Raw genomic sequence first — 25,902 nt, forward strand, 5'->3', positions numbered from 1 at the left:
ACATCAGCTGCTATTGATGATGAATGACAGAGCAAAACTTAACATTCCTCTTCCCAATCTCGAGATATCATGAATGCCAAGTAAAACCTGGAACAATTGTGATTTTGTTATATCCATTTTTCTTTTCTATCCTGAGAATGTAACAAGCTTGTAATGTCTTTAAATTCCAATGTATTATTCAAAATATTTCATACTATTCCAATGCAAAGCCTTTAACATCCATTCTTTTTATTATTATGTAACAACATAATAATAGACAAGGGCATACATAACAAGTAAGATAGATAACCAGTTTTCTACTTTTTCTGTCAGCTGGAAAAATAACTCTTTCCTGACACAAAAAGGGGAACTCTATCTTGATGTGCTGATTGCAAGTTTATCTTGCACCTTTGTCTGACTTTGAATAGCCTCAAGTTCAACTGCTGCTGCTGCTTAATACATGGACGGAATGAAAAGCGGCTCTCTATGTACTCAGTGGCTACTTTATTAGGTACAGGAAGGGATCTTATCTGGTTTTCTGCTGGTGTAGCCCATCCACTTCCAGGTTCAATGTCATGGGAGTTCAGAGATGCTGTAACACATAACACGTGCTTATTTGAATTGCTGTTGCCTCTCTGTCAGCTTGAATCAGTCTGACCATTCTCCTCTCACCTCTCATTAATAAGATGTTTTCACCCACTGAGCTACTGCTCACTGGATGTTTTTTTTTTATCTTTCACGTCATTTGCCATAAACTCTAGAGATGTTTTTTGTGTAAAAATCCCTGGAGATCAGCAGTTTCTGAGATATTCAAACCACCCTGTCTGGCACCAACAATCATTCCACAGTCAAAGTCGCTTAGATTACATTTATTCCCCATTCTGATGTCTGGTCTGAACAACAACTGAACATCTCAAACATGCCTGCATGCTTTTATGCATTGAGTTGCCGGCTGATTAGATATTTGCATTAATGAGCAGGTGTACACGTGTACCTAATATAGTGGCCACTGTCTGTATATATTCATTGAGAGGAAAGTCAAGAGAATTTACTCAAATGCACATTTTAAAATTCAGCTGTGCTGTTGGAATGTTATAACTTTGTAATATCCAAGATTTGTGTATGTTCTTAGGTGTGTGCATAGCCTTGACAAAATTAGTTGTTAGTTAAAACATAATTTAAATAGATAATCAATTAACAAGGTGTCATTGTTTTGGCTAATATGAAATGCTTTAATTTTTCACACATACTAATTCAACATTCTAGGAAAAGGGGTTATTGGTAAGCAGCAAAGACTTTGAACATTTATAGTTATGATTTTCTCATTAATTTAAAAAATATTTTATGTGTATGTATATGTGTACTGCTTTTGTGAAGCATTTTACATGCTATTGCTATTTTGGGAAATATTTGCTTTCATTATGTTAACCAGTGTTTATTTTTTCCTAATTTGAAGGCTGCAAGCTTGGAATGGAAGAATAAAGAAAAACAAGAAAGTGGTTTCAAATTCCTTTTTGCCTTATTTAAGAAGTTCTACCTTTCCCACTTGTTCCCATCCTTCACAAAATTTACCAATCTTTACAATCCTGTACTTGGTGAGTAAAACAACATATTAGGAGCCATCAATTAATGCTAGAACCAGAACTGTTTCTGCTTTTGCCTTCTCACATGTTATCCTGAAAGTGTGCACAAAGAAGTGCTGATCACAAATCTGAGGATTGCTGGCCAGGCTATTGTTTATTATCCATTGTAAATTGCGGCTTGAGAAGGTGGTAGAGATAACCGAGCAGCCCATTAGGTCATTTTAACCATCTTAATGCTAGGCCAAGTCTCCAATCGATAATATAATATGCATGATACTATCAACTGTTCAAATCTCTCACTATGCTGATACTTAACAGCAAATCTGCATTACTAATGCAATATTCTCTCACAACTAACTGCATAAATACTGTAATGCACTAAACACTGCATTCTTTCTCTGAAGGTCACACTGTACTGTAGTTATAGTTCTTATCTGTGATCCAACCTTGTGGATTCTGGCATTAGAAACCTCATTTTTTTCTCTTTTTTTTGTTGTTGATATTTGACTTATAGTAATCAGAAGTTATAGTGATGTTGGATTTCTATTTTGAGTGGCCTATCTGAAAATGTGTCTATAGTAACAGCTTGATTCTTTGTCAACTTTGCTTGATGTAAAGTAGGTTGGCTAAATATTTAAGCATAGAATGAGCTGGCATTTTTATATGACTGCGGGTTAGCATGAATGTTCTGCTTTATGGAAAGTCAGCCACCAAAACAGCTTTGTTCCTTGTTAAGTGAACACTTAAATTTTAAAAATAAACTGACTTTACAGCACAGAAAGGACAGGTGGCTCAGCTGGCCTACATGAGTGTTTATTCTCCACTCTTCTGACTCTAACCTTTTCAGCATATTGTAGACTATTTGCCGTTGTGCTCATCTAAGCTCAGTTTTTACAGTTTGCCTCAACTAGTATATATGTGAGCAAATTTGCCATTTTCACCATTTGAGCAATGAAAATCTTCTCCAACTTCTTAAGTGATTTATGAATGATCATGTTGTATTCATGACCCTTGGTTCTTGAGTCCAAAGATAAACACCTAATCAAACCCTTGCATAGTTTTTAAGATCTCTTTTTGGCAATCCGAGAGTCTTTTTTTTCTGGAGAATAGAATGTTACATTCATTCTTTCTTAGTAACTATCATGGATTGTTCCAGTAAAACTCCTTTGCACTGTTTACTTTGCTCCTTATATTTTGGAAGGTCACGATAGTAAATCTCTTGTCAATCTGTGAGGGAAGGAGTTTATTCATTTTCACATCAACTTCAAAGACATCAGAGATGCCAGATCCTGGATTCTGGAACAAAAACAAAGTGATGGATGAACTCAGTGGGCCAAGCTGCATCTGTAGAGTCGACAGACCCTCACCTCTATTCTGTCTATCTTCTCTTCACTTACTCAGTCCAGATGAAGTTTCAACCAAATGTGAAATGTGTATTTCACTCTACAGATACTGCCTAACCTGCTGAGTTCCTTCAGCAGTTTGTTTTTTTTTGCTTCAAATCACTCCAACTCGCCTCTTAATCCTCACCACCCATGAATCCATAAGACTCAGCTTCTATCTGGCTTGTGCTGTTCCCTTATTTAAATGGATCAGTGTTGGTATCAATGCCTTTAGCTGCCGTGTCCCTAAGCTTTGAAATCTTGTTTCTTTCTGTCTATATCTTTCCCTCTCTTTCCTCCTTTGTGATGTCCAGTAAGTTTTTGGTCATCTAGCCTAATATCAATTTGTGTGGCTCAGTATCAGATTTTCTTTAGCAGTGCTTCTATAAAGCCCCTGGAATATTACACTTATAAATATATATCCACTGTTGTTGTTCCTGCTGCTGCGGTTCTCCCTCTTTTTGCAAACTACTGCCAATCAAGCTGACTTCCACATGGGGAATCTATCTTGACCAAAAGCCCTGTGCTGTAAAGTTAAGGTGCATGTGGACTTCCAAAATATTGTTCCACCAGCCAAGTTAACATCGAAGCTAGTTATTTGGTAACAATTTCTGTTTCTTAAATGGGCATGAAGTTTGATATAATCACCCTCAACCAAGATTAAGTAACTTAAAATAAAAATCCGCAAGGGTTTATTTTAATACATCAAATTAATATGGATATAATTATGAAATATTGAAATTATTTTGTTCTAGTTTACCACAACATATTTATTTTCATTTCCAAAAGTCATTTTGCAATTCATGTGTTGGAAGTTAGGCACATTTGGTTTTGTTTTTGGTTAAGTCAAAAGTAGATAAAGTTGAAGTGGGTTCAAAAACATGAAACTCTTATTTATTCTCACCAGAAATTCCTCAAATGAGGCCAAAGCCACTGTACATTAATGTAACACGAAACAATGAAAGCATTTACAGCACACAGGACCAATACTTAGCAGCTCGAGTGGCATTTATTAAGTGGCTTGTGACCTTTTTCCTGGAAAAGAAATACACAGCTACCAGTCAGAACACTAAGAATGGTGGAGAAATGCTACCTAAAATTATCCAGGTATGGTTTTTAAAAAATTGAGTTTGCTTTCAGAATTATTATAATATGTAGCAATGTATAAGACCTAAACTTCTGTTCCTATGTTTTTTACAATTGCTAGTTGAACTCACTTTGTATTGCATCCACTAAGCAACAATTGATTTCATACCTGCCCAATGAAAACCCAGGGGTTGGTCATGTAAAGTGGCTCAGAATACTTACCATTCCCAACCTCTTGATCTATTCCTATGTTTTCTTTCTGTGTAGAACCTCTGGCATTTATTTTTTTCAAGCCAGAAAGTTCAGGACTTTGATGCACACCTGAATGCAGAAGTCCCAAACTTGCTGAAGGGTTCTTGCTTGCAAACGTGTTACTTTGCTCTATTCCCAGACTTTACTCTCCTGAGGAATCCAAGTGCAAGCTTGCTAAAATTTCCTAACATTTGTACTTATGAATCTTGTACCTGTTGATAGTCTGTGCAGAGTCCACATTTAAGGGAAGATTTATAGGCTTGAATAAAAGGAAATAATGAGGAAAGAGACATTTTAAATTTCTGTTTACTGTAGTGTTTTAATTAAATGTTTTAAGTGTTTTTTTCAAGTGACCCAACTTAACTTTATAAAGAAATTATTTAATAAAAAATTGTGTACTTTCATAAGTTGGATGAGTTCTGAAGGACTTTGAAACTTTGACAGATGGCAAAGATGGACTGTGACTATCTTCTGTCAAAATATTCTTCATTATTCTCTGGTTGGTTCTAGTTCTGGCCTCTTTACAGGATATAATTTATGTATAAAAAAAACCTTACAAATGCCCTGGGCCCTGCCAGTTACAGTATGAACTTCCCCTTCATCAATTTCAACTTCTTCATTTTATATGAGATCACAAAGTGTAGCTATGTACACACTTAGTGGCAAGTGTGAGTGATGAACCATATTTGGGGAAATGTGGGGCTAACTTATTTAAGGAATCGATCTCCTAATCCTGCAAGATAACTTGGCAAGTTTTTTTCTAAGTCAGCTCTAGGAAACAGAAACAGGTTAACAAACTTCAGGAAATTTCATTGATGTCAATTGTAGACCAGCAGTGGGAAGGGTGAGCAGGTTCAAGTTCCTGGATGTCAACATCTCTGAGGATCTATCTTGGGCCCAACATGTTGATACATTTACAAAGCAGGTACGACAACAGCTATGTTTCATTAGGAGTTTGAGGAGACTTGATATGTCACCAATGACACAGGCAAATTTCTATAGATCTACCATGGAGAGTACTCCATTACTGTCTGGTACGGAGGGGCCACTGCACAGGATCAGAAAAAGCTGCAGAAAGTTGGAAACTCAGGCAGCTCCTTTAAGGGCACGAGCCTCCCCAGCATTGAGAACAGCTTCAAAAGGCAATGACTCAAAAAGGCATCGATCGTTATTGATCCTCATCATCCAGGACACGCCCTGTTCTCATTGTTGCCATCAAGGAAGTGGTACAAGATCCAAAGGACACACATACACAATGTTTCAGGAACAGCTTCTTCCCCTCTGCAATCAGATTTCTGAATGGACACTACCGAATTATTTTTCCCCTTTTTTTTCCAACAGTAAAAGACTCTTTCATGTCAGAATGAAAACAGACCTCTACAAAGTGATCTGAATGAATTACAAATATAAAGTACAAAATAATTGACTGCATGTGTATTCACCTCTTCAAGTCAGTATTTATTAGATGCACCTTTGGCAGCCTTGTGTCTACGTGGATAGGTCTCTATCAGCTTTGCACATCTGGACACTGCAATGTTTCTTCTTTTCAAAACAGCTCAAGCTCTGTCAGATTGCACGGGGATCATGAGTGAACAGCCCTTTTCAAGTCCAGCCACAAATTCTCAATTGGATTGAGGTCTGGACACTGACTTGGCCACTCCGGAATATTAACTTTGTTGTTTTTAAACCATTCCTGTGTAGCTTTGGCTTTATGCTTGTGGTTGTTGTCTTGCTGGAAAACAAATCTTCTCCTAAGTCCCAGTTCTCTTGCAGACTGCATCAGGTTTTCCTCCAAGATTTCCCTGTATTTTGCTGCATTCATTTTGCCCTCTACCTTCACAGGCCTTCTTGGGCCTGCTGCAGTGAAGTATCCCCACAGCATGATGTAGCCATCACCATGCTTTTGATGATGTGCAGTGTTTGGCTTTTGCCAGACATAAGTCTGATAGGCAAAAAGCTCAATTTTGGTTTTATCAGACTATAGAACCTTCTTCCAGCTGACTTCAGAGTCTCCCACATGCCTTCTGGCAAACTCTAGCCGAGGTTTCCTGTGAGTTTTTCTCAACCGTGGCTTTCTCTTTGCCATTCTCCCCCAAAAACTGCAATCCGGGCAACAGTTATTGTATGTGCATTCTCTCTCATCTCAGCCACTGAAGCTGGTAACTCCTCCAGAAACATAGAAAGCCTACAGCACAATACAGACCGTTCGGCCCACAAAATGAACATGTCCCTACCTTAGAACTACCTAGGCTTTACCCATAGCCCTCCATATTTCTAAGCTCCATGTAGCCATCCAGGAGTCTCTTAAAAGACTCTATCATTTCTGCCTCCACCACCGCTGCCGGCAGTCCATTCCACGCACTCACCACTCTCTGCGTAAAAAAACTTACCCCTGACATCTCCTCTGTACCTGCTTCCAAGCACCTTAAAACTGTGCCCTCTCATGCTAGCCATTTCAGCCCTGGGGAAAAGCCTCTGACTATCCACATGATCAATGCCTTTCATTATCTTGTACACCTCTATCAGGTCACCTCTCATCCTCCGTCGCTCCAAGGAGAAAAAACCAAGTTCACTCAGCCTATTCTCATAAGGCACGCTCCCCCAATCCAGGCAACATCCTTGTAAATCTCCTCTGCACCCTTTCTATGGTTTCCACGTCCTTCCTGTAGTGAGGCAACCAGAATTGAGCGCAGTACTCCAAGTGGGGTCTGACCAGAGCCCTATATAGCTGCAACATTACCTTTCGGCTCTTAAACTCAATCCCATGATTGATGAAGGTCAATGCACTGTATGCCTTCTTAACCACAGATTCAACCTGCGTAGCAGCTTTGAGTGTCCTATGGACTTGGACCCCAGAATCCCTCTGATCCTCCACACTGCCAAGAGTCTTACAATGGTAGAAATTAGTAATTGTTGTTGATTGCAAATGTTTAAATATCTTTGAGTGTTAGATTTGTATGCAGCAAAACACATTTTAAAAATCCAACCTGGAAAAATGTACATCCAAGAGCTTTCTTTACTGAGTGAACTCGAGTATTTGTGTTTTGCCTATCAGTAGAGATACATGTAATTAGTATCTTAAAACTTCAGTAAGCTGTCATCTTACTCCATGGGCCTTGGTTCCCAAGCTCCCTTCCTCCTACTGCTGAGAATTGCTTTCTCTTGCTGTCCACACCCATGCACTATCAATTTATAAGTTTTATATTTTTTTGTATGACTGTATGTTTAATTGCTATCTTTACTTATATGTACCTTGTATTGTGTATGACTATTGTATTGCACTTTGGCCCCAGAAGAACGCTATTTCATCTGTCTGCGTTTATGGGTATTTATGTTTGGTTAAATGGTAATTAAACTTGAATTTGAACACTGGTTCCCATTTTTCTTGAAACCTACCATGTTGCAGAGAAAGTAAATTTACCCACTATGCAACATGCTTAAAAGTCTGCTGGAGTGTTATTGAAATAACTTTCAAAAGTCTGGAAAATCTACAAGTTCACCACCACTACCAAGGTCCCTGCTGTGCAAATTAACAGTTTTGTTATACGTTATCTTCATGCACAGTGCAAGATTATTTTGTGTATTAATCCATGTTTCATTAACTAAGTCTGGGGGGGGGGGAATTGCTAGATTTCTGTTTCGGAGAATAATAAAAAATATATTTCTCAAATTAAACATCTGTTTTTTTTTCTAATTTGATAAGCAGTCAGTGACTGCCAATCCATCAGGTCAGGAGAAAGCCTCTGAAATGGAAACAAATGGGTCTTCCGAACAAGACCGATCTCACTCCAACAGCAGTACACTATCTGAAAGAAGACTCAGTTGTTCCAGTACCTGTAGCATAGAAGAGGAACACCGGTCAGTTTACGAAATGGTTCAGAGAGTACTACTTTCATCTCAAGCTAATGTGAATTTTATCAATGAAGTTTTTCATCAGGCAAGTGCATATATTTAATAAATACTATCCCCTTCAAAAATATTATTTACTTTGGAGAAAAAGCTCAGCATTTCAATGAAAATAGGTGATTATATATTCTTAAAGGTAATAGAATTTCCAAAGACTTTTCTGAAACTTTGTGTGAGTGTAGAGAACATTTTTCATTTCATAATATGATTGACAATCAATAATTTAACTGAAATCCTACAAATCCAATAGGTCATGAAGTAAAAAGTATGATGGAGTGTAATTAAGATATTAAATTACTATCCGTTTTGCCATGACCCTTTTGATGTTTTGATGGGATTGTCAGAAAAATGTACATGTTCTGGTAGCGTTGAATCTTGATTCTCTTCTTGTGCTGTGTTAAGTAATTTTCATTCAAGTAGAGCAAATATCTTTTTGACAGGAATGACTTAAAATAGTGAGCGCTAATGAACTTTTATGCATGGGTAATTTGCCATAGTTAGACATAGTACCACATTTAACTGTTTTTGTCTTTCTTCGTTTACCTCTGGCTAAAAAGCAAATCTTCTAGATGTCTATTTCCACTGTTTTCAGGAAATATTTGGTAATGTTCATTGGTTGAGATGCAGACTTGTACTTTGATATCGTCAAAGTATGAATCACTAACCAATTAATATATCACTACATTGTATTAATTTGAAGGCTGAAGAGGGACTAATGTTGTGCCTTTATTTAAGGACGACTACAAACATAAGCCAGTAAACTACAGGCTGCCGTCAGTGGTGGAAATGTTACTGAAAGTGGTGGCCGGTTATTGAAAGAGACTGAAGGACAGGATGTATCGGAATTTTGAAAGCCAAGGACTGATTAGGGATCATTCATGTAATTTAGTATGTGGGAAGTCGTCTTAGGAATTTGATTGAGTTTTTTTGAAGTGGCACGTAAGAGGATTGATAAGTGCAGAGCAATAGACATTGATAGGCTGGTTCAGAAGTTCAGATCACATGGGATCCTTGATGATCTAGCCAGTTAGATACAAAATTGGGTTGGTGGAATCAGGAAGAGAAAATTGAGAGGACACACACCAGTCGTCGTCAAGGGATTAGCAGTGGAAAGGGTGAGCAGTTTCGAGTTCCTGGGTGTCAACATCTCTGAAGATCTATCCAGAGCCCAGCGATTTGGTGCAATTGCAACGAAGACACGACAGCAGCTATGTTTCATATAGGTTGTTGAGGAGACTTGGTATGTCACCAAGGACTAGCAAATTTCTACAGATGTACCGTGGAGAGCATTCTACCTGGTTGCATCACTGCCCGGTACAGGGCAGAAGGCGGGTGGTCACTGCACAGGATCAGAAAATGCTGTAGGAAGCTGCAAACTCAGCCAATTCCAGTATGGGCAGTAGTCGCCCCAGCATCAAGGGACATCTTCAAAAGGTAATGCTTCTAATAAACACATTTATCATTAAGGTACCCATCATCTAAGACATGCCCTCTTCTCATTGCTACCATCAAGGAGAAGGTACAGGAGCCTGAAGACACACACTAAGTGTTTTAGGGACAGCTTCTTCCCCTCTGTCATCAGATTTCTGAATGCACGATGAACATTACCTCCCTATTTTTTCCCTAATTTTTTTCTTCTCTTTTTGCACTATTTTAATGTAATATTATTATTTCTTGTAATTTATGCTGGTTTTTGTAATGTATTTCACTGTACTGCTGCCGCCGCAAAGCAACAAATTTAGTGACATATGCCAGTGCTGAATAAAGTCTTCTCGGGCTTCTAGCTAGGTAGAAGTATTGATTTTAACCGGCGTTTTGATAATAAACTCTGTCTTCTTCTTCAGGGATGATGCTTGGGAATGTCTAGTCTAATGTTATTTATCCTCCTATCATCCGTCCCTCCTGATAGGTTAGTCCTCATCCAATCAGGTTTCTACTGTCCCATCTTGTTTACAATCAAATTCCAGTTCTTACTTAGAGTGAGACTTTCCTCTTTGTTAAAGTTCCCTGTGAATGCAGAGCAGCGTATATTGGCCAGAAGGAACACATGGTGGAAACCCACATTAAGGAGCTCAGGAGGTTTATCCATGTGGGTTACTAAGAAAAATCAACAGTAACAGAATTTTGCATTCGCAGTGGCCGTCGAATTGACTTTGACAGCACAGGACTACTGGCTTTTGGGACCACCTGGTGAAGGAAGCCATTGAAATAGAACTAGAGGAAAAGATTTTTAACAAAGATGAAGGTCTTGCTCAAAGTAAGAACTGGAATTCAATTGTAAACGAGGTGAGACAGTGGACACCTGATTTGGTAGTCCTCATCCAATCAGGAGGGACGGATGATGGGGGCATAGTTACCACTGGACTAGACATAGCCAGGCATCATCTCTGAAGAAGATGGCAGTTTGTCATCGAAACGTTGGTTAAAATCAATACCTGTACCCAGCTGGAAGCTGAGAAGGGTTACTTGTTATATACGCCAGGAATCCTTTTTCATATGCCAATGATATTAAACCTGATTCCAAATCTGAATCTTTTCCACTCCCTAAGGTACTGATTGTTCAAGAAAATTGTGTAAGGTACTATATCTAGGGTAGCAGGAAAATGTGCAATAAATAAGTGGACTATGTATGGTAGAGGAGCCAAGGGACCTTGTGGTGAATGTCCAGAGTTGTTTTAAGATGACAGGACAGGTCAATAAGATAGTTAAAAAGGCAGAGGCATCAGATTGCAACTGAAGAGTCTCAAGCAGATTAAGGGTCTCAACTTGAAATATCGATGGTCTATTTCCTTTCATAGATGCTGCCCGAGCCACTGGGCTCCTCCAGCATCTTATGTATTGTTAAGGGCATATTGGGGTGTTTTTCTTGATTGTGAGAAGCATAGAATGTATAAAGGCAGGAAGGTTTAACTAGAATTGTATACAATAGTTGGGCCACAGCTTGAGTACTACATGTGGTTTTGCTCACTACCATACCGTGATAATTGCAATGGAGGGTGCTAACGATATTTATAAAGATGACATATACAACTGTGAGGAAATATTGTATAAATTAGGGTTATATACTTGAGCACAGAAGTCTGAGAGGTGATTTAATTGAGATGTATAAAATAATGAGAGGCCAAAATCAAGTAAATAGGAAACACCCTTTAAAACTACAACATGTACAATATAAGAAATTGATTGAAAAGTTACAGTCGTCATTGTCGTTAGGTCGCATCTGGAATTTCCGTTTGGCGGACGATTTCCCTCCAAGCCATTCTGACATATTGGGAAATCATATACTCGGCAGGTTACAGCAGTGGTTTGCCTTTGCCTACTGTGGGTGAGTTTAAAGAGATCACTGCCTCTTGCAGTGGATGACCAGGACGTCTAAGTAGTTTGTTGTGCTCTTAGCGCTCCACAAATGCCTGCTGGCCTGCCTTCTTGACCATTGGAGCACTAATCGGTCTCCTCCACTCAGTCTGCCAGGGCCAGACTTCACACGCTGGGACAGGCAGATCCCCTACCTCACCAAGGGTCGAAGACCCGTCGGCTACCCTCAGTTTACCGGGGTGTGGCCGCTGCACGTGTTACAGCTACTTGGGGCCACAGATGGGAGCTGAGCACCAGGTGGGGACCAAAGGTGGACGAGCTGTCCTGAAAAAGGGCACGGCAAGCCCCCCTATCAGAGGTGTTACCCCTCCCTAGACACCCCATACACCCCAAAAAGTTACAGGGGAAATGAAGAAAAAAAAGTATTTTGTGCCCAGAGAGTGGAAGTGGTCTTGAACTATATTCTTGAAAGGGTGGTAGAGGATGAAATGCTCAATACTTTTCAGAAATACATGGTTGTGTACTTGGAGCAGCTATGACGTGTAGTCCAATGGATCTGATGGAAAAGGATAGGTGAGTTCCACAGGTTAGGGTCCTAAACTGGAGCAAGAGTAATTTTAGGGGAATTAGGCAGGATGAATCCCCAGGTCCTGACCCAGTGCATCTTCGGACTTTGTGGAAGACGAGAGAAACTGGAGATACTTGCTTCCTCGTGAGCCACTAGAGAAGTTCACAAAGACTGGAAAATACTGATGTTCCATTGTTTAAAAAGATAACAAAGATAACTCGGGGAATGACAGGCTAGTCACCCTGACATCAGTACTATAGAGAATCCTGAAGGACAGGACCTACCAGCATTTGGATAGATGGAGTCTGATTAGGGGCTGACAGCATGTCTTTGTGCATGGGAATTTGTGCTTGATAAATCATTTAGAGTTTTTTTTGAAGAAGTAACTAAAAAGTGAATTAGGATAGGGCAATGGATGTTGTTTATTTGGACTTTAGCAATGCCTTTAGCATCGTCTGGCATAGTAGGCTGGTCTGGAAGGTTAGATCCCATGGTATTCAGAGAGAACTAATCAGGTGGATTCAGAGGATGGTGGTTGAAGGTTGTTTCTGGGAATAAAGGTGAGTGACTAATGGTGTGCTGCAGGGGTCAATGTTGGATACTTTGTTATTATTTATGTGAATGATTTGGATGCAAATGCACAAAGTTTAACAAGAGAGTTTACAGATAACATGAAATTAGGTGTTGGTAGTGAAGAAAATTATCACAGATTATAAGCAGATCTTGATCAGTTTGAGAAGCGTGCTGAGGAGTGGCAAATGGATTTGAATACAGATAAGCATGATGCATTTTGGAAAGTCAAATTAGCGTAGGACTTGTACTACGAATTTTTGGGCACTAGTGAGAAGGACCCTAGTGCATAGTTCATTGAAAAGAGCATCACAGCTAGACAAGGTTGTGTAAAAGGAGGTTAGCATACTGGCCTCCATCAGTGAGGGCACTGAGTAAAGGAGTTGGGACATTATGTTGCAGTTGTCTAAGCCATTAGTAAGGCTGCACTTGAAGTAAGTGTGTTGCCAGGTCTAGAAGGCATGAGTTAGGGGGAGAGATTGGCCAGGATAGATCTTTATTCCCTGGAATGTAATAGAATGAGACAGGGGCAAGCTTGTAGAAATCTTTAAAATTATGAGTCATAGATAAGGCAGACAGCCTCTTCCCCAGAAAAGGGCTGTCATAAACCAGGGGACATAAATTTAGGGTTGGAGGGGAAAGATTTGAAAGGGTCCAGAGGAGCAACTTTTTCATTAAGCTGCCAGAGGAAGTGGTTGAGCCAGGTACAATACCATCATTTAATAGGTCCTAAATACAGGGGATTCTGCAGATGTTGGAAACCTTGAGCAACACACACAGTGTGCTGGAGGAACTCAGCAAGTCAATCATAATGAAAGGTCTCAGCCTGAAACATTGACTGTTTATTCCTATCCCGAGATGCCGCCTGACTTGCTGAGTTCCTTCAGCATTTTCTGTGTTGATTATTTAAGAACTGCTTGGATATAGGTACAAGAGGTGGGCTTTGAGGATTATGGGCCAAATGCAGGAAATTAGGACTGCCTGGGTGTGCAGCATGGACTCAGTGGGCGAAAGGGATGTGTTTGATGGCTGTTGTTGGAAGATGGGATTAGGATGGATAACAATCTTGAGCAGCATGAATGTGACAGGCTCAATGATTCAATGAACCTCATACTCCCATTCCATCCCACCTTCTGTGCCACCACCACCCCAGTCAACAAGCTCACTCAATCTGTGTCTGGTTTCTACGCGGCCCACCACCATTTGCCAGGAATCAAATCTTGTGACTCTTGATCCATTACTCCAAGCTGCCTCCTCCAAATCCTCAGCCCCTGGGCCCCTTGCCCATCTAGCACTATTACCACCCACCCACACCATCCTACTGCGAGAATTCCCTAATACCTTTTGGAGGACCTTGTAAGTTTAGGTTGATTTAGCAGCGTACCTCACCATGAGATGTCCCATAAATAAAACTAAGTAATCCACCAGTCAGTGGTCACTATTTCACTTGTAACTTCTTTCAATATGCTTTCAGGTACCTGACTCTTCCAGTATCATGAAAAATATTTTTTTTCAAGTGACATCGCACTGCCCTCTAGTGGAGAAACCATGTTTAAAATTGCTGACTTTTCGTACTTTTACAATTTTGAATATGTAAAATAAAGTAGTCCTATTGTATTTGGACAAAACCTACATTTTGAATATTCTCAAATTTACGTTTGAATTTTGCAGGCCAAACACTATAATGCTGTTTTAATAACTCCATGGAACAATGCATATGATTTCTACTAACATCTTTTAATATCAAGCAACACACATAAAAGTTGCTGGTGAACGCAGCAGGCCAGGCAGCCGACGTTTCAGGCCGAGACCCTTCGTCAGGACTAACTGAAGGAAGAGTGAGTAAGGGATTTGAAAGTTGGAGGGGGAGGGGGAGAACCTGAAACGTCGACTGTACCTCTTCCTAGAGATGCTGCCTGGCCTGCTGCGTTCACCAGCAACTTTGATGTGTGTTGCTTGAATTTCCAGCATCTGCAGAATTCCTGTTGTTTGCATCTTTTAATATCTGCTATTTTCAAAAGCTCTTCATTTTCCCTAATTCCACATCAAACCCTGTTCTCAATCCACTTCATCCATTCTATATATTGTCAAAGACTGGTCTCATCCCTTTTTCTTAAACTTTTGTTTCAGTGATCATTTCTCTTCTTAGCATTCTTGATTGTTAGCTCATGTATGTTCATTTCTACTTCGAAGTGCTATTGTTGTGTTTGTCAGGAAGTGCTCTGCTTTCTCAGCAGGTTCTAGACTTGGATCATGAGACATTTAAAACAAAAGTACTTGGGCGGTGTCATTCTAATCCATGGTAACACTCTCAGTTGCTAGCACTCTCCTCTGAGTCATGATGCTGTCACTTCTAAACCAGTTCCAGAGATATGAGCACAATAATTTTATTTGATGTTTCAGTGTAGTCATGAAGGAGCGTTCTATTTCAAAAGTCGTGTGTCTTGATGAGTTGTCAGCCAATGTTTGTGTTTTTCTTTCATGATGAAAAGATCACCATGAAGCAATTTTAAAACAATGAAGTGTTGACTGTAGTGTCAGTACTTGTGCCTGAATCCTAATCATTGACCAGATGATTTGGGCATTTGTATTTAGTTACTTGTATGATATTGCACAGACTTGACTGCTCCTTTATATTCTGTTATTTTCAATTGCTAGATTTCAGAAATGCTTAATTTCAGATAACCAACAAATGCAACCCCAGATTAAAATCTCTTCCTAGCTCTTCTTTCAGTTAGTCCTGACGAAGGGTCTCGGCCCGAAAAGTCGACTGTACCTCTTCCTAGAGATGCTGCCTGGCCTGCTGCGTTCGCCAGCAACTTTTATGTGTGTTGCTTGAAATTCCAGCATCTGCAGATTTCCTCGTGTTTGCCCAGATTTTAATTCATTGGTTTACTTTCTATGTGATATCATTTAAGCTGTGAGTTTTAGTTTAATCTGTTGGAATTTATAACCATTAAAATGCCATAGTCTATAATAATTTTTTTCTTATTTTCCTGTATGAAGTATAATAAAGAATTGCAAAATTTCACTTGAAATAAATCATGAAATGGATATGTCACTGAATGTTCCTTAAAGAAAAGCTTAGTAAAAGAGAGTAAGGGCAGCCCGGTCCTGACGAAGGGTTCCGGCCCGAAACGTGTACCAATCTTTTCCACGGATGCTGCCCGACCTGCTGAGTTCCTCCAGCATGTTGTGAGTGTTGCACAGTGATGGAGCTAGTAAAGCTGCTGATTCACAGCTCCAGCAACCCAGGGATGATTTTGCTCTCTGGTGCTGAGGCTGTAGAGCAGGGTGTGTCATCCAGGGTTCCATGAGGTGTTGCTAGGGGTTCCGCAGAGATTGTGAATTAACAAAAATAAAAACATCATTTTTCGAACTTTGCACAACAAGCAATGCTAGCGTTCGCAGTGGTGGGCAGTGACCCAGCAGCCCTGTCAGCAATCTCAGCCCAGTATGGCAGTGCGCAGTAGGACCATGTTTATTTGGTTGAGTCCATTCTCAGTTTTTGACACGAGATAGGGGAGGCAGTTGATAATCGGTGAGTGCTGTATCATACAAAGGGGTGGATGGTAGGCTGATAATTGGTGAGCACTGTATTGCACAGAGAGGAGGACAGTAGGCTGATGAGCGTGAGGTGCAGTTTTTGAACACTGAATGGACTTGCCCAACTTGAGCAGTGATGCCAGCCTCTCCCTCCCGAATTACCACCCACAAATTCTCCTTACCCATTGCTGACTGACTTATGGGAGTGAACGAACTCTACCAGTGCAGTAGAAAATTGGAGGGAAATTGTCATTCTAAAGACAGTCCAGTGTGGCAATTTTTTGAAGAGGAGCTGTGAGATGGAAGAGAAGGATTCCAGGCTGATGCCTATGGACAATTCTGATAAGGTGAATGAGGAAGAATTACAAATTTGTGAGTCAACAACAGACACAAAAAAAGTCCGTCTTTACAATGGGTTTTACATGGACTGGTGATTCAAGTTGTCCTATTCCATTGTGCGTAGTCTGTGGCAAACAACTTAGAAATGCAGCAATGGCTCCAGCAAAATTGAAAAGACACTTAACTAGAAATCACAGCCGTATGACACGTAAAAGTGCTGATTATTTTAAACGACTATTGGAATCTCAAAACAAACAGATCGAAGCTTTTGAAAATAATCCCAGTCGGTAAAAAGAAGCAAGTTATTTAGTAGCTTTAAGGCCAGTTCACTAGAAAATGTTTTTAAAAACTTAGTGAAAACCTGGAGGAAGAGTACACCAATCTCCTGCTTAGCAGAGGAAGAATTCTCAACAGGGTGTTTGAGCTGAAAGGTGAATTGCAGGAGTACTTTCAAGAAAATAGTAGGCCAGGTTTTGCTGAGTGCTCTGAAGATGAAGAATGGTTGCAGAAATTTGCCTACTTAACAGACAGTTTTCATCATACGAACCAGTTGAGCAAGTCTCTGCAAGATCCCGGAGAAAATGTTTTGACTTCAAGTGACAAGATTCTTGAATTTAAAAGAAAAGTGAATCTTTAGAAAAATCATATTGCAAAAGGAAATCCAGAAATGTTTCCACTGCTGCTTGGGCTTGAGAGTGAGGAAGGGTATCAGAAAGTTTCGAGTCTTATTGAAAACCATCTGGAAGAACTGCAGAACAAAATTGAACAGTATTTTTCTTCCCTGTCAACACAAGTGTATAACTGGGTGAGGGACCCTTTCTCTGAATCCTCTGCTCAGCCTGAGAACTTGACTTTGAGAGAAGAGGAAAAACTTTGTGAGCTGCACTCTGGTCATGCACTCAAGTTGAGATGTACTGACATGCCCCTGGACAAGTTCTGGATTTCTGTGAAAGAAGCGTATCCTGCCACCTTTGGAAAGTGATGAACATTTTGCTGCTGTTTCAACTTCTTACAAGTGTGAGCAGGCTTTTTCTTGTTTAACAAGCATCAAGAGCAAGGATAGAAATTGTCTCATTTCAGTTGAAGATGAAATCCGTGTGTGTTTATTTCAAGTTCAACCCAGAATTGAGAAATTTATTATGTTTACCTTATAAGTTTTTAAATGTTTTGAAAGGGGAAGGAAGAAATTAATTTCAAGAAAGTTAAGCTAAAAAATCATTCTCTACTCAAAAGAGCATTGCTAGTTATTTTTGGATTATTATATCCACAACTTACTGATCAAGCTAGTGTTCAGTGAGCTGTAGATATAATAATTTTTATGCGGGGGTGCCCTGAGACCTGAAAGTTATTTCAAGGGTTCCTCCAGGGCAAAAAGGTTGAGAAAGGCTGATGAAGAGTATTTCCACCTCCCTGTGACTGCAGAGCTTTTCTCAGGTGCTTTGTAGTTGGTAGGTTAATTGGCCCCTTTAAATTAAACCTCAGTTGGTAGGTATATGGTAGATCTGGGATTGTGAGTTAGAGTCATAGAATACTACAACACAGAAACAGGCCCTTCGGCCCATCTAGTCTGTTCGGAGCTATTAGTCTGCTTAGTCCCATCGATTTGCATCCAGCCCAAAGCCCTCCATACCCCTCTCGTCCGCGTACCTATCCAAATTTCTTTTAAGTACTGAAATCGGATTGTATCCACCACTTCCACTGGCAGCTCATTTCACACTTTCACCATCCTCTGAGTAAAGAAGTAATCCCTCATTTTACCCTTAAAAACTTCACCTTTCACCCTTAACCCATGATTTCTAATTCTACTCTCACCCAACTTCAGTGGAAAAAGCCTGCTTGCATTTATCTCTGCTTATTCTCCTACACCCTCGGGAAGTCCTGACCGATTCAACCTTTCCTTATAACCCAGTTCCTCAAGTCTTGGCAATATCCTTGTACACTTTCTCTGCACTCTTTCAATATTATTGATATCTTTCCTGCAGTAAATGACCCAGAACTGGACACATGTTCAGTAATAATTCTCCAAATTAGGGCCTGCCAATGTCTAATACAATTTCAACGTAGCATCCCAACTTCTGCACCCAATAGTTTGATTTATGAAAGCCAGGTACGAAGTATCATGGGGGATGCCTGCTTATCATAGATGAATGCCTCACAGAGTGTCCTCAGCCAGCTTGATTCCATTGAAAGAAAGGCCCTCAGGATTATAGGTGTAGATGAAGCCACAGCTCGTGAGAAGCTAGCCATCAGTAGTTTACACCACACATGAAAGGTTGCTGTGGCTACTGTGCTATACAAAATGCACACCAGCCACAGCCCTGCAGACCTTTGCGCCATGCTGCCTTCATCTTATGAGAGATGGCGCACCACACGATCAAGTTTATCTATGCCTGCTCATGCTGTTTCAATGCCTGATACGAGAACCCACACACTGAATAGCAGCTTCCTGCACTGTGCTATCAGAATTGGAACAGCCTTCCAGATGCTGTGGTTGGAAACATCTGCAATGATGGGGTCCAAGCCTTCAAGAGTCGAGTGCACAAACACCTATCATCTCTGGGAGGGAAGTCACATGCTTCTTCATAAGCTATCATGAAGGGGACCAGAATAATGCTCGGTTGTTGGTAGGTAGGGTTAATACCTGACTTTCAAGAACACTTGTGAGTTATGTTCCGGCTGGACTTGGTCGTTAAGCTGCTGGAGAACAGTGCGGAAAGAACAGGTGCTGTTTTCTCCCGGTAGGGATTAGTTTTTAGTTCCAAGTGCTCCTGCCACCTTTTGTCACCCTGCAACCTTATCCTTCAATATCTTTGAATTATGGAGGACAGCATGTGTATAAATGTCTCTCTCCAGCAGACTTCATCATGATCATCATGACTCCAGTATTTCTACTATTTTTTAATGTTTCTTAATTGTACATATGATTTTTTTTGTGTTCTATCGCTGAGCAGCAGTGAACCATCTGATTAGCCTATCAGAGTTCTCCTTGGGAACTAGTTGACTTGATCAGCATTTCTGATCTGGCTATTGTTCACGATTGCACTTAATTTTAAAAAAATGCCAATGTGCCAGAAGATCTCCTTATGACCCTGTCTACTTGTGACACCACTTCCAAGGAATTATGGATCTGTAATCCCAGATTCCTCTGTTCTACTGCACTCCTCAGTGCCCTACTCTCACTGTGTAAGTCCTACGCTGCTTTGTCCTCCTAAAGAGCAACACCTCACACTTGTCTTCATTAAGTTCCATTTGCTATTTTTCACCCCACTTTTCCAGCTGGTCAAGATCCTGCTGCAAGCTTTGGTAGCCTTCTTTGCTATTCACTACACCTCCAGTCTTTGTTATCCGCAAGGTGTTGATCTAGTATACTGCATTATCATTCATCGTTGATATAGATAGATATACTTTATTAATCTCGAGGGAAATTTGGTTTCGTTACAGCCGCACCAAGAATAGAGCATAAATATAGCAATACAAAAAACCCCAACAATCGAACACCAAAATACAAACTATGCCAGATGGAAAATAAGTCCAGGACCAGTCTATTGGCTCAGGGTGTCTGACCCTCCACGGGAGGAGCTGCATGTTCGATGGCCACAGGCAGGAACGACCTCCCGTGCCACCAAGTGTTGTATCACGGTGGAATGTGACCGAAGTCCAACATTAAAAAGTTCAATATCCAGTCTGCAAATATGTTCCTCAATCGTAATATACCCCGGATTGCACCATCCATTGTTAGCCAGAACAGCAAGCACCCAATTCCTTTACGCTTACCGCTCTCAGTGCACTTCCGGTCAACCGGAACGGTATTACCCACCGAACTCCTCTTCTCCAAAAGTCTCTGTTGTCTTGACCCGGTCCTCTTTCCTCGGCTTTGTGATCCCCCTCTGTGTGTTTTCCTCTGGATTTCAGCAGGGGTGTCCACTGCTGTGTTCGCTAAGCCGGCCGGTCTTTGCTGGTCAAACAATAATGACAAACAATAATGGACCTAGCACCATTCCCTGCAGCATACCATCAGTCACAGGCCTCCAGTCAGCGAGGCAAACATCTACGACCACTCTCTGGCTTCTCCCATAAAGCATATGTCTAATCCAATTTACTACCTCATCCTGAATGCCAAGCGACTGAACCTTCTTGACTAACCTCACATGCAGGACCTTGTCAAGGGCTTTGCTAAAGCTCCTATAGACAACATTCACTGCCTTGCCTTCATCAACTTTCCTAATGACTTCCTTGAAAAACTTTATAAGTTTGGTTAGACATGATCTGCCATGCAGAAAGCCGTGTTGACTATGCCTAAACAGTCCGCAACTTATCAAATATTTATATATCTGGTCCCTTAGAATACTTTCCAATAACTTACCCACTGCTGGTGAAAGGCTCATAGGCCTTAAATTTTCTAGCTTATTCTTAGAGCCAATGGAACAACAGTAGCTATCATCCAATCCTCCAGCACCTCACCTTTTCCTAAGGACGTTTTAAATACATCTTCGAGGTTCTGTGTGATTTCTGCACTAGCATCTCACAAGGCTTGAGGGAACACCCCTGTCAGGCCCTGGGGATATTATGCACTCTAATTTGCCTCAAGACAGTAAACAATTCCTCCTCTGTAATCTGCATACAGTCCATAACCTCACTGCTGTTTTGCATCACTTCAATAGAGTCCTTCTGAGTAAATGCAGATGCAACAGATCTATTTAAGAACTCCCCCATCTCTTTTGTATGATTACAACATCCAAATGGTGGTTGTGTGAACAAGGTTAGTTTAAATGGATGCTTTTTAGTTGGTTTGGACTTGGTGGACCGAAGGATCTGTTTCTATACTTTATAACTCAGTAACTCCGTGACTCTGAAATTAGATGGCATATTTGTAAATTATTAAATTCTATTCTTGTATATGCTTGAATACTTTCTTCCCAAGCAGTATCATACAGATTTTACCTGGAGAATAAATTACACTATTTAAAATTCCATGAGGGCTGAGGAAATGTTGATAGAATTTGCAAAGGAGGAAAGTTATTTGGTCAGTGTTAGCCAAAATATCCAGGACAATGCTGCTGTTTCATTATCTGATTACTGTATCATTCACTTAGATACAAATCGATTTAATAAGTACTCTTCCTTCATGTGAAGTTTCTTCCATGTTGTGAAATACAAAGAAAACCATTTCTGGATTGAACCTGACAACAAAGTGCCTTATTTGTCATAATCATCAGCTTACCAACTCTCAGTCCAATATCTGAGCACGTGTTTTGGAGACTGGCCCCATAGGTTTACTGGCTGCCAGCATCTTCTGTCATGTGGTAACTCAGTTAACCAACAAATCTTGACTTTCCAACTGTTCAGAAAATGAATGGTTCTCGCACACAGAGCACTGTCATAACTTGGGAACAACCTGTATGTTGGAAATGATTTGGGAAGGTAAACATCTCGATATGACTGATTGGCAACCAAAACCAATTTTTCTGTAAAGTTAATCCTATTCTTCTGATTCCATCCCTAAATAGTTAAATAATGTTGCTTTGTTATTTTTATGACCATTTGATTTTCTTTCAGTGGTCTCAAGGCAAATTTATTGTGCAATCATTGAAAATATGAGGTATTTTTAAAATGCTTCCTTGTAACTATTATGGTTCATTTGCATGACAGTCCAGCATGTTGTCCATCATGCAGTTCTCAATTCCTGTTGTCAGCATGATTTTCTTTGAGAATAAATAATTTTTTCAATCTTCTTAATAAATTAATGCAAAACTTTCATATTAGATATAATATTCATAAATCTCCAGTTTAAATTGGCATTAAATAATAGTTTACTATTTGCCTGAAATATAAATTAACTGCATTAGAATTGGCAGATGGAGGAACTTGCACTTAACTATGTTTTTTTTTAACTTTTAGGGGTTTCTGCTACCTTCTTGTGAAGCATCAGCAATAAAAAAAGTTGTCAGAGTTTATCGGAAATGGATCTTGCAAGAGAATAAACCTTCATTTATGGCAGAGCCAGATGTAATTGACACTGATGAAGATACAGTTGATCACTCAGAGCAGCTCTCTCTAACGCTGTCAAATAACAAAGAGGTAAACAAGTAAAGTTTTTGAATTGCAGCACATAGTATTGAATATTTTTATTTTTCATGTAACGTGGTTTGCTTAAACCACATTATGTATTAAAAAAACTGACAGTGTGACTTGCATGTGTATTCTTGAAGCAACCTGTGCTTTGGAGTGAATCCAAGTATAAAATAACATTGTAAAATTCTTTACAGAGCAGCCTCAGGATTTGCCTTTCAATGAAATTCATAGGTCCAGAAGTGAGCGTGCTTCAAAGATTTGGTTTAAAACATTTTCGAGTCTCTTACAGAAAACATGAAATTTTGTCATGTTATACTTGACTTCTGAATGTTTCATGTCGATTATTAATGGAAAAGTGTTTCTTATTAGTTGAAAATGCAAACCTTTCTAACGAACATGACAAATTGCTGCAAAGATGTAAATTCACTTGAGTACCTTTATGACTGACAGAAATAGGACAACTTTGATGTTCTAAGTCTAATGTATGTATTTCAAAGAAGATATAGTTGCACCTTCGACATTTAATAGAAAAGTAATACCAATTCCAGAAAAATAGCTTGATACCTTGTCATGCACCACAAAAATATTGTTAATGTTATTCTAGACAAGTCAGTTTTGATTTTGTAAAAGCTATGTATACAGCTATTCATACATGAATATAAAATTTGCTGATTATTATGTGATACATTGAAGGCTGATAATTCTAGATAGATGTTTTGGCTAATTGTCAGTTAACACAATACTTGGAAAAATGTGAAGAAAGTACTTTTCCGTTTGCAAGATTGCAAATCTTGATTATTAAAGTATGTAAACTTCAACATTTTTCATGTTTTTAAAGTCCATTCAACAGGCAAGGCACAAGCGATCATCTAGCTGGGGAAGAACATATTCATTTACAAATGCTATCAACCGGGGCTGTATTTTTGAAGAAGAAAACAGAAATGTTCAGGCTGGTATTCAGTCAACATTGCAAGTGAGTGTTGATGCAGTTATTCTGTAAGCTGCTCTAACTTTTGTTGCCAGTGATTCTACTACTTTTTTCTTTTGTTTTCTGGCTATAATTGCTTTTCTTGAAACAAGTGTAAATTGTATTTTGCTTTTTCTTGAATATTCTCTTACAGCAGGAAAATATATGGCTCCTTAATTTCTCTCAGTTTGTGACTTATTCAAAGCTGCAATGTCACTGTGTGGGATGTTTATCTCCTCTCTGTACATAGTGAGTTGCAATTATGAATCTTGTGGCCCGGAGTAGTCACAACAGACTAGTGGAGTTGATTTCTACAAAGAAGATTTTATACTCACCCTCCATCTGACTGTTAATTCTGCATTTAGAGAACATGAAGCAGGTCACTGTTTACACCGACAAAAAAATGGTTATTTGGATTGACTAAATTTCCCTGCAGTTTGTCTGTGTTTCTATGGTTTAAGGCAATTCATGCTCACTTAGGCACCTTCAAATTTTAAAATTTCTGCTTCCCACTGTTTTAGGCATTGAGATCCAGATCCCTGAGCATATTTTTTTCCATTTGGATTTGCTGGTGTTCTTTAGATAAAACTGGTTAATCCATGACCTGGTGAATTTTTCCAGTACTGTACATTTTTTCAGATGTGTAGCATTTGTAGTATTTTTTAATGCTCTTGCGATATTTGTGCTCTCTTTCATAAAGTACTCAGGAGAGTGAATATAGAACTATAAAATGTATGAAGGAGAGTATAACTATAATTCCATTTGTTGTCTGTTTTGAAGTGAATCAAAGTGCAGTCCATCCTGTTTTTCAAAAGTTCAAAGGTTCATTTCTTATCAAAGTATGCAACTCTGAAGTTCTTCAATTCACCATATAGCCATGAAACCAAGAAAAAAAAAGAAGGGCAGCATGATCGTCAACCCCCAAATTCCATCTCTTCAGAAAAAAAAGGAGCAAATACAGAACAGGCACATCAACCCCCAAATCCCCCTCCCAGCGCAAAAAAAAGAAGGGCGGGTGAAAAATCACAGAATATAAAAACTATAAGACTGAAAAATAGAGCCTATAGTCCAAAGTCCACATCGAAAATGCAGTAAAGACCTGGACAATGCTCTCCCAGCCTGGGCACTACAGCAGGCTCTTCCCTCTCTGGTACAGAGCACCGACCAAAAGACAGACATCAGCACTCACCCTCTGAACTTGCTTCGGTGCTTCAGTCACCATCGTTGCTTCAATCGGCGAACAATGGAAGCTTTAATCGGTGAAATGGAGCCAGATGTTGTCTTGTTACAAGCCTGCCTGCTACGAGCTTTACGTGTACTGCCTTCCAGAATCTTGCCAGAGACTGCAGAGCTCTAGAACACCCAAGCAATCTCCAAACTTCTGCACTCACTTTGATGTTTCAAATGCTCTGGTTGCTGTAATCAGCAAACAATAGAATCTTTAATTGGCGAAGCATCGGTTCGCACCCCATCCTGCAGTCTTCTCACCATGAGGTTCGTTCACGCTGCCTCTGCCTGCCAGAATCCTCTTGGAGATTGCAGGTTGAAACAACCAAATGATCTCCAAACAGCAAAACACAGGCTCCAACAGTTCCAGAATCACATTCAATACGAGAAATAAATGTAAAAGTCATACAGGAAGTGACAAAGATTGTTCCATGATCTATCAGAAGATGTCAACCAAAGGAGCATTATACACAGGCACCATCTTGACTGGAAGTGCAAATGAATTGAAACATTGGACAATGTTACTGAGATGAAGTTAACGATAGAACAAATATTAGACCCAAAACTCCACTCAAGATCAAAAATGAGCAATCCGGTTCAATGTCAGGCAATTTTCAGGAAAAAAAAATTATAATCAATGATTAGGGATCAGCATTTGTAACAGGACTGAAAGTGATGTTGTCAGCTTTCATCCAAGTTTTTGCTCTTAATGACCATTTGTTGAGAAGTCAAGAATGCACTAATATACTCTATGTATGTGAAATTTATAGGTCTTTTTGACGAATTCTGCAAATGTGTTCCTGTTGGAACCCTGCAATGATGTCTTAAAGATCCTCGATGAACAGATTGATGTGTGCAAGGCTGTCCTGAGTATCTATAGGCACATGATCATGGAGTTAACCATGAACAGAAAGACATGGTGAGTAATAGCACTTACCTTTAAATACTGCATTTAAATTTTGAATAAATTAATGATTTTCATTCACGAAAGTAGTGTTTTTAACATAGCAAAAGTTTACCAAAGTCCCTCAACTCACTGGCAAAATAATTTTGAGGACGTATGACAAAAGGCTTCATCAAAGAACTATGTTTTAAAAGGAGGAATGAGGG

At 39.7% G+C, this 25,902-nt stretch overlaps 1 protein-coding gene across 6 annotated transcripts in view; it reads left to right on the forward strand.

Annotated features, from left to right (window-relative positions):
- Positions 1-25,902, forward strand: part of ralgapa2 (Ral GTPase activating protein catalytic subunit alpha 2) — a 538,758-nt gene that overhangs the window by 163,640 nt on the left and 349,216 nt on the right. For 4 of the 6 annotated variants that reach the window (XM_063056244.1, XM_063056246.1, XM_063056247.1 and 1 more), the window contains exons 8-13: positions 1,436-1,574; positions 3,852-4,051; positions 7,986-8,219; positions 22,425-22,604; positions 23,437-23,571; positions 25,563-25,711. In XM_063056244.1, coding sequence (XP_062912314.1) covers positions 1,436-1,574; positions 3,852-4,051; positions 7,986-8,219; positions 22,425-22,604; positions 23,437-23,571; positions 25,563-25,711 — 1,037 coding nt within the window. The remainder of the gene's footprint in view (positions 1-1,435; positions 1,575-3,851; positions 4,052-7,985; positions 8,220-22,424; positions 22,605-23,436; positions 23,572-25,562; positions 25,712-25,902) is intronic. The other 2 variants (XM_063056245.1, XM_063056249.1) reach the window with 1 other exon arrangement.

Source organism: Mobula hypostoma, chromosome 8 (assembly GCF_963921235.1).
Source record: "Mobula hypostoma chromosome 8, sMobHyp1.1, whole genome shotgun sequence".
In the NCBI taxonomy this organism is placed as follows: domain Eukaryota; kingdom Metazoa; phylum Chordata; class Chondrichthyes; order Myliobatiformes; family Myliobatidae; genus Mobula; species Mobula hypostoma.